The 9625-nt window shown below is 45.2% G+C and overlaps 1 protein-coding gene across 2 annotated transcripts; it reads left to right on the top strand.

Annotated features, from left to right (window-relative positions):
* The first annotated feature begins 2052 nt into the window (after positions 1–2052).
* Spata31f1 (SPATA31 subfamily F member 1) lies at positions 2053–9216 on the top strand. 2 transcript variants are annotated; one of them, XM_074051566.1, is made up of 4 exons: positions 2053–2684; positions 4089–4134; positions 4611–4671; positions 5358–9216. In XM_074051566.1, exons 3-4 carry the CDS (start codon positions 4664–4666, stop codon positions 9112–9114), a joined length of 3765 nt encoding a protein of 1254 aa, XP_073907667.1. In that variant the 5' UTR covers positions 2053–2684; positions 4089–4134; positions 4611–4663; the 3' UTR covers positions 9115–9216. The 2 variants fall into 2 exon arrangements, with proteins under 2 accessions (XP_073907667.1, XP_020032373.2); XM_020176784.2 differs by lacking the exon at positions 2053–2684 and adding an exon at positions 3018–3437.
* The last annotated feature ends 409 nt before the right edge of the window (positions 9217–9625 follow it).

The following is a 9625-nucleotide window of genomic DNA, read 5'->3' on the forward strand; positions in this document are numbered from 1 at the left end:
CTCTCCATTTGTTGAGAGTGTTTTTTAATCAAAAAAGAATGTTAGAATTTGTCAAATGCTTCTTTCTGTTTCCATTGAGATGTTATGTAATTATCCCTTTGTTTTGTTAATATGGCAAATTTTATGAAAAATGAACTAACATTTTTTTCCTGGTTGTTACAACCTCCTGGGGTAAATCTCACTTAGTCATGGTATTCAATCCTTTTTATAAGCTGCTGGATTCGATATGCTAGAATTTTGTTGGGGAGTTTTGCATCTCTATTTATAAGGGATGTTGGCCTATAATTTTCATGTGATGTCTTTATCTGGTTTTGGTATAGTGGCATGCAAGAGTGAATTGTGAAGTATTCCTTCCTCTTCAATTTTTTGAAACATTTGTGAATGATTGTTGTTAATTCTTCTTTATACATTTGGCAGAACTCGCCAGTGGTTCTGGACTTCTCTTTGTGAGAAAGTAAAAGGGCTTTATAAAGGACTAAGTCCACATACACGAAGAAAATATGAGGATGATAAATAGCAGATGAAGGAAGAGGATACTAAATGAGAGGTATCGATGAAATTTTAGAGTGGAAAACAGATGGACTAAAGGTATGATAACAGATTTTACAGACCATATAAAGATGAACCATAGATGACAATGAAGTAAAGTCAGCGGAACAGAGTGAAAGAAACTTTGAAAAGGCTCAGGAACTGGAAACAGTAGATTTGTTTGGAGATGGGGATTTGTGAGGGGTGAAAACATGAGAACTGGTTAATATATGAACATGGTCTCTTAGATCTCCTCCTCCACTTCTGTCTCTTCTATAGAGACAGAAGTTTCACTTACAGGACAAGTTAACCCAGAGAAAGGTTCTGCACTCACAGAAAGTGATATGGTTATTCACTGAAAACTGAATGGGGAGTCTCCTTGCTCCCTTCACCTACTGTGCTGAGAGAACATGGGAGCCATGCTTAAATATCCTGTTATGGGGACTGGAGTAGTGATTTGAAACAACAGACATTAATTATTTCACAATTTCTGAGGTCAGGAATATGGAAGAAGATTAGATGGATAACTCTAACTTGGGGTGTCATATGATGTTATAGTCTGGACATCAGTTGGGGATGCAGTCTTCAAAAGCTAGACTGTGGCCAACTACCTGGAAGGCAGAGGTAGGAAGAACACAAGTATGAGGCCAGCCAGTTCAGGCACAATATACATTTTTATCACCTGCACATGGAGTATTTGAAAGATAGACCAAATTCTCAGCAAAAAACTAAGACAAAAAAAAAAGAAGAAATTAAAACAAATTGAGCCAGGCACAGTGGCAAACAGTGGCACTCAGCTGCTCGGGAGGCAGAGATAGGTGGATCATGGTTTGAAGCCAGCCTGGACAAAGGTTAGCAAGTCTCTATCTCAAAAAACAAGCCAGGCATGGTAGTACACACCTATAATCCTAGCTACTTGGAAGGTAGAGGTAGGAGAATCATAACCCAAAGCCTGCCTGGGCAACATTTGAGACCCTATCAAAAGCAAACTAAAACAAAAAGAGCTGTGGGCATGCTCAAGTGGTAGAGTGCTTACCTAGCAAGTATAAAGGCTGAGTTCAATCCACAGTACTACCAAAAGAAAGAGGAGGAGAAGAGAAAAAGGAGAAGGAAAAGGAGAAGGAGGGAAGAGTGGGGGAGAAAGGGGAAGAAGAGGAAAAGAAGACAGAAAGAAAGAGATTGAAATTATACAAATTATGGCTATACTGAACTTTTTTACCTGGAAAATTCCAAACTTTGGGTTTTAATTTGGAAATTAAATATATATTACTAAATAGAGCTCATGCATCAAAGAATTCTCCAGGGAAATGTGAATATATTTTGAACTAAATGAAAATACAACATATCAAAATGTGTGGGAAGCAGCTAAAGCATTTCTTGATAAGAAATTTATAGCACTAAATGTCTACATAGAAAAGAAAAAATTTCAAAATAATAATATATTCATCTACTTTAAGAAACTAGAAAAAGAATACACTCAACCCAAAGCAAGTAAATGAAAGGAGATAATAAATAGCAAAACACACAAAAAAAATTAAAAGCAGAAAAATAAAATCACTGAAAAAGCTGGTTCTTTGAAACAGTTCATAAAATTAATAGAACCTCAGTCATATTGACCAAGACAAAAAAGAGAACTTTAACAATATGGAAACTGAAAGAGGGGACATGACTATAAGTACTACAGAAATTATAAAAATGAAAATATTATGAGCAAATATGTGTTTACTTTAGAGAACTTAGATGGAATGGACAAGGCAGGTCAAGCAGGTAACATAAATATATAAATTAATGGATGGAATAGAAGAGTGATGAGTCCTGGAGATGACTTGGAAAACACTTTTCCTATTTTATAAATTTACAAAAATCCATGTCAAACAAATAATAATCCTAATGGCAGACATCCAGAAATGAGGATATCCTATCACAACAGCAAGTATTTTATGACCTAGACTTTGTTATAACCACTAGACCCTCTCTGCAGGCATTACTCACCCTGAAAGGAAAGCATGCTAAGAACATGGGAAGAAACAGTTGTGACAACTCATGCCTTGGGACAGTTTTACATTAATATGACTTACCATGGAAAGCAGTGTTTATGATCTCTTCCCACCCACCAAGACTGGGGGGCTTCTCTTCCTTCCTCCCACAATTTAAAGGTACTGCCACCTTGGCTTTCCCCTGCTGCGTGGGCCATCATCACACCTTCTTGCACTTCTGATTTATGGTCACATGTTGCCTGAAACACCAAAGCTCCCCATTTCTAAGCCATAACCACGCTCTGCCTCCTAAACTCCCGTGTGCTTCTCAGGTGCACTTCCAGGACAGGGAGGAGAGTTGGTGAAGGTTCCTCTGTCCCAGCCACACTTTCTCACAAGGTACTCTGTGTGCCAAAGCCCTTAGGTTTCTGAGGACAGGTGACCAGATAGTTGTTGTGAAGGAGAAAGCACAGTCAATGGCCTGGGGGGCGGGGGGTGGGGGGCGCGGTTAAGAGAAAGTGGGAAACAAACATAGCTTGTGAGCATGGCACCTTTAGGCCCAGGCTATGTGACCTTGACAAGTGACCACACACCTTCATCTGCAGACTGAATCGCCACATGAGCATCCCTTATGAGACAGAAGGGCTTTGTGATGCTGTCTGGTGGCCTGGTTCTGTCCTCTGTGAGGTAGACATGACAAGGCCCAGGGCTGGATGTTATTAGGCTCCAGGACCCTGAAGGCCTACATATAGGGATGGCTGGTCTCCTCATGCTAATGAGGTTTAGACCATGTTGAGTGCTTCATGTGTTCTGTGGGATGCTGAATATTCCTTATATTTCTATGTCTTCATCTTCATCATTGTCCTTATTATCTGGCAAGTGAAAAGGAGTTACTATGGATTGAGCTTGGAACCTAAAAGGAGCTGCTGTTGGGTAGGAAAACACTGTAACCACAACTGAGCTACTTTAAGCCTTACATAAACAGCTTTTAAGTTCCAGAGTCCACCCCAAAACCCCCGCCCTTATGACCTCATTACCCCTCTCTGCCAATTTTAATATGATAGCTTCAGGTACTTTTATATAGTCCTTTCCTTCTCAAAGGCTAGAAGTAATTTCTCACCAGTACTGCCCTTTAGCATAAGCCAAGAATCTCTTTGTTTGGCTTGAGTAGAGACCTAAATAAGGGATCTGCATCACTGTATCTCAGAAGATCTCCCATTTGGGGGAATTTTCTGGTTTATAGTTTATTAAGGCATTTACAAGCTAAAGTCCTTTGAATATTAGAATCACACATTGTATAATGTGTTCTCTTATTTTATCCTGTCTCTAGCAAATCTTCAACTGGTAATTGGATGGCAGATGAAGAGTTTGAAAAAGCTTAAAAGTGAATCATAAATATACATAGAAGGGAAATGTTGGGGTGAAAAGGGATGGAGAATAGGTAAAGAGAATACAGGAGAGTGTATAAAATATGGACGGATACACAGAAATGGAAAGAGCAATAAATATAACCTTTATCTCATTTTTGGACATGAAAAAGAAAATGGTGTCCCAGTTTTACATTCTAATATTTTTCTCTTTAAGCGTCACCGAAAAGTCAGGCAAAGGGCCAGAGATGCAGCATCAAGAGGTAAAACCCCAGTCTCTTCCCTGATTCCCTACCACTGTGGAAGAGCATCCCATGGTTCCTATCCCTTTATGACCCCTGGTGCCAGGAGCCAGGTGTTCTAAACACTGAAGGCTCCAGTGCTACGAATTAACCACTTTCACAGAGGATTGCTCTGGATGGGGAACCAGAATGTGGGAGTGTCCTACCTTACTACCCTAAGAATAAAGAACTGAGGAAATAAGATAGATGTCCTTAACTGTGTCATTTACTAGTCTTTTTATGCTGGAGAATTGATCTCTAGTCTTAAATAGACTTTGTGATTATTAGGATCAAATGAAAGTGGATAAGGGACAGCATTTATAGATTGTGATGTTGGACCCAGCATGCATTAGAACACTGATTCTGGGTTTTTAGTCTCCTCTTACTGAGTCAAAGTCTTCCTGTACAATGTCCCTGAAACACTCCTATGGAACCTAACACTATGTCCTATTCTACAGCTAGGAGACTTTTCCAGGAAGAAGCTGAGAAGCCATGGAAGCTGCTCTCTGTCATGAAAAGGTGACCTCCTGCTCTTTACAATCTCCCAACTCCCAGCCTGGCCTGTGATGATTTTTTGGCCTGGTATGGGACAGGGATGAGGAGAAGGGGATCATGGCTGGGAGGGAGGTAACACAGTGGAGGATGATTGACTGGCTGAGAAGGTTAACAGGACAGAGTGCAGTTCCGGTGTCTCAGAGAAGAGTCAGTCACCCAATTCTTTGTGCTAAGGTCCCAGTAGCTCTACAATTCAGGAGTTGAGTAGTGCATAATTCATAAGGGTCACAACATGGGTGGAACTCAGCTATGGGACAAGTTATTCAGTCAAGAGAATGAATTTTTCATAAAGAAGTCATCACTGTCACATTCTCTTTACAGCTACACCCGCAGGGTCTAGCTGACCCTGCTGACATTACCTCTGGTCTGTCCAGGGAGGCCATGTTCTGGGGCAGCCTCAGTGTATTATCTAGTCCTCTCCTTAAGATTTCTAGAGAATGGGACTGACTCCTAACAGATAATGTGTACAGAAGCAGGGATACCCTACACTTCTCAGAATGAAGAATTCCCACAAGGACCGCATTTTCCAGTGTTAGGCCTAAATCTTGTAGGAATGGGGGGGAGGGTGGCAAAGTACAAATCTCCAGTCACACTCTTCCAAGGAAGCAGATGTCCCTCCATTGTTAACAGTTGCCATTTTCCCTTCCCAGCCAGGCCTGGCTTCCTCAGGAGGAAAGAGTGCGGCAGCTCCTGTGTGCAGATCCCTGCTGCCAAATCTGCAGTGCCATGGCTCTGGAGATTCAGCAGCTGCTGGACAGTGGTGAGAGCAACCAAGTTTCCTCCACTTTATTGGAGCCATCGCAGGGCTCTTCTTGCCTAGAGATGTTGTCAAGTGTGTCTTTAGAGCAGAATCTGGAGCTTCGTTCTAGATGCTACAGAGATATTTCACTGGCATCTATAATCCCAACCCAGACACAAGTAACAGAGCACTTAGACCATTCACCCAATGCAGTCAGCATCCAGGAATACTGGACTGATCACCTCCAGACAGGGCAGGAATTTCAACTTCCAGACACGCCCATGGACCCAGTGACTATGACTTCTTCAAGGCTTGAGGAGACTATGGTTCTAGTGAATGAGCAGGAGATGATGCAGAACAACCTCAACTCTGTCCAGAGGAACCAGAACCATCTGTCCTTAAATTCTCAGGTCTCTTTTCTGTCCCAGAATCCTGAGAACACTAACTTTGTACAACCTATAGCCTTGCATATGGTCCCCACTGCCCACCTGCCATTTCTTAGTCCAGAAGTCCACAGGCATTTAGAGCTACATGTTAAAAAATGGACGCATTTCCAGAGGTGGGGACTCCCCAGACGCGTAGAAGATTCCCTAAGAGAATTTATGCCATATCCACCAATGTACTGTCAGCCTGAAAATAACCAACCAGTTTCTTTTATTCTGAATAATACTTCTCATGTCTGCGTTCATACATTAGGGACTATTCCCCACCAGGCCTGGTGTTCATACATGGCTGGCCAACCCACGCAGACGTTTTGGGTTTCTGAGTGGTCTATTACGGACCCAGAACAAAGACATCATTGCCAACAAATCCCAAACACAATGGCCATTCACTTGAACTCTCCTGCTCTTAAAATCCTAAATAGTCTTTGTCCACTGCCTGGAGAACAAGCTAATGACCCAGGGAGCAATCTGCAGCAGGAATACCAACAGCTATTCTGTGGCCTTCCTTCTCTGCACAGTGAGTCCCTGGTGGCCACTCTCTTGGGCTCTCAAGGCCCCTCCGAGAACACGTCTAAGCCCCCCTTGAAGGACGGTCTCTGCAAAGAGCTCGCCTTCCTCCCCTTGCTGAGACAGCCGTGCAATGACTCAGTCCCACCAAATTCTCCATTTTTCCCAAGTGGGGAGACTCCATCTGAGCATCAAGGAGCTCAGATCACTGTCCCACTTCTGACTCTGGCTGAGTGTGAAGCCTTGGAATGGCACCTGCTGCAGAGGCAGCTCCAGCTTCAATGGGGCCTACCAGCCATCTTCCAGAGATCTCGGCATGCCCAGATCCCCATTCACTGTGACCCTGGTAACAAAGCCCAGTCTCCCAAGACTGACAAAACTTCCTGGCCAGGGAAGCCCTTCTCAGTCCTCACCAGAGAGCTCTTCTTCTTCCTGGAGCATGCCCGCAGGCTGCTGGAATTCCACCTCCAGAAGCACTTGATTCATCTTCGTTGGGGCCTGCCCCAGAAGATTCAACAGTCCTTCCAGTTGCTCCTTTCCTCCCCTGACCAGCAGCCCCTGTCCTGGAGCAGCACAGCTCTACCGAGCATGAGCATTGCTGAGCCTGGGGCCCTGGAGGCCAATGGGGATGGTTACCTCTCCTCACCTATGGTGACCCAAGTGTCGATTCCCATGCCACACTTGTTTGTCCAGGTCCAGGCAATGTTACAGAGCCACATTGACACCAAATGTGAACAGATCCTCCAGGGTAAGATCCCTGACCGTGTATATAGCTCCTGGGAATGGAGAATTCCTGGGGGCCTGGCAGTGGCTCCCCCCTCCTGCATTCCACAAGGCCAGCATCTGGAGCTACAAGCAGCAAATGACCCTGGCCCACATCACAAAGTTTTGCCCTGTGTGCCCATGGCCCTTGAACAGCAGCACCTGGCCTCAGCAGGTGATGTCATTGAACACCATAAGCTGCCCCAAGCCCTGTCTAAGGAAATCATTGAGAAACTGGAGACAACTTTACAGCACAAGTATTTGGTCTTCCTGTCAGGCCTGCCTGCACTCTACTGTGTGGCTCTCTCTAGGGCCATGTCCCCAGCCACCACTAGCCAATCTGTAATGACAGATAAGGTGCCTGAGTCTATTGAAATCCCACAGCAGACTCTGACTCAGATGAGTTCACTTGAAGACCCCTGTAAGAGGCTTGAGCCATGCTCTCAAGATGACAATGAGACTTGTGAAGACACTACAGAAAAGTTCCAGCATGAAGTGCAAGTGGAAGAAATGACTGAGATGGCGCCTCCAGAAAGCCAGACATGTCCTGGCAGCCCCTACTCACTCAAGACATATATCATGGCTAAATTAAATTTCCACCTGAGAAAAAAAGTCCTAGAGATACAATTGGGGATTCCAGAATGGGCAAAGGAGTCCCAGGACCCAACTGCAGCAGCCGCAGAGAACAAGTCCACACAGACTCTTGAGAATCTAAACAACCAAGGAAGAACAGTGCTCCAGGAACTGCCCATCCCACCAGACCCTCCTCCTGCCCCAGATTCTGAGTGGCTCAACCCTAAAGAAAAGCTGGCCATTGAGTTGAAGGCAGTGCAGCACAACCAAAAACAACCAAGTTCTAAAACAGTGCCCCTTGATGACCACTGGGCCTCCAAAATCTCACCACCCAGTGGGGACATGAGTGAGACCCAGGTGCTTTGTGTTCAGATCCAGGCCAGTATGAAAAACTCCAGCCTGGAGGAACCCTGGGGCCCTGAGCCCAAAAGCCCTGGCAAGAACAAAGTCACAACCCATGGCCCCATACTGACAGAAAAGAGAGAGGACCCAGGGAAACCCAAGGCAGCAGGGGATCTCGGAGGAGGGGATGCAGGCCTTGGGCTGTCCTCAACCAGTGAAAATAGACAGCATGCTGAAGATCAGAGGCCAGAAGTTATGTTTCTGAGTAAGACACCCCAAGGCTCCTGGCGATGGAGACATAGATTTCATCCTACAGATTCCTGTCAACACAGTTCCCAGCATAGTCGTCAGCCTCAGCTTCCAGAGCCACCTGCAGGAGTCCCCAGGAGAAAAGAAACTGATCGTGACAGGCAAGACAGTCAAACTAAGCTAAAAGGCATCCTCTCATCTGAAAGGAGTCCCAAGCATACTCAGTCTGTGGTACGCTGGGCTTCCCATGGCCAGCCTGTCCTGCGCCAACCAATTCAGGGTAAGCCTTTGCAGGGACAAACTTTGCAAGGTCAAGTTTTGCAGGGGCAGGTGATGCCAGCCCTTGCTCCCAAGAGACCCAGTCTTCCAGAGTCTGGCCTGAGAAATAAGATGAAATCCTTTTTGAGCCGCATTAACCCCGAGATGAAAGGCAAAGGGCAAGTGGAATCCATGCCCTCTACAGCTGGCAAAGAGGCCAAACCCAGAAAAGAAACTGCTGAAAAGAGTGTGGCTCCAGTCAAAAGCCCCATGAAGAGAACTAAGCCAGAGAAGCCAATAGGGCACCCCAAGGTCCGGTCTGCCCCCAGTGAGAAGCCAGCTGGTTCTCATTCCCCAGACAATAAGTTCGGGCTACGCTCCCGACAAGGATCTGCCCCAGTTCAGGTCCACCCCAGCCACTGCCCTCGGCACTGTCCTCGAATGGCTTTGCCACCCAACCAGGGAACTCAGCCTATCTCCCAACCCTCACCTCCGAAACATCATCCTGCTCAAGGATTACACTCAGGGCAATGAAAAGAGTTTCTGGGCCCCCCAGGCTCTGCATCCCTTGAAGAGCACTGCTATTGTCATTTCCAGTAACAAACAGGTGGGGCAGAGCGCCACCAGAAATATACTCTAGACCTCTAAAGAGTTGTCTGTCTGCTCCTTGCATCTGCTGTACTTTGTTAAGGGAAGGAATGAAGGAAGCCAGTAAGTCTACCCCATCTAGGGTTGGAGCTCTAACTCACATTTCAGATGGGTCATTTTATAGAGTGTTTGTTGGTGGTACTGGGGTTTGAACTTAGGGCCTCACACTCCTAGGCAGGTGCACTTGAGCCACTCTACCAGCTTTTTGGTTTTTGTTTTTTTTTTTTTGGTGGTACTGGGGTTTGAACTCACAGCCTCATGCTTGCTAGGCAGGCACTCTACCATTTGAGCCACTTCTCCAGTTCGAGTCATTTTATAGAAGTACCACAGTGTAACTTTTCTTGATGGGGGCTTTTGAGTTTATCCAAACACACATGACATATGTCAAATGAAAACT

This window comes from Castor canadensis, chromosome 13, assembly GCF_047511655.1.
Source record: "Castor canadensis chromosome 13, mCasCan1.hap1v2, whole genome shotgun sequence".
Lineage (NCBI taxonomy): Eukaryota > Metazoa > Chordata > Mammalia > Rodentia > Castoridae > Castor > Castor canadensis.

Coding starts and splice junctions, on each gene's coding strand:
- Spata31f1 (XM_020176784.2), top strand. CDS start 3,294: ATGTTGAGTGCTTCATGTGTTCTGTGGGATGCTGAATATTCCTTATAT. Junction 4,135..4,610: donor CAGAGATGCAGCATCAAGAG/GTAAAACCCCAG, acceptor CCTATTCTACAG/CTAGGAGACTTTTCCAGGAA. Junction 4,672..5,357: donor CTGCTCTCTGTCATGAAAAG/GTGACCTCCTGC, acceptor TTCCCTTCCCAG/CCAGGCCTGGCTTCCTCAGG.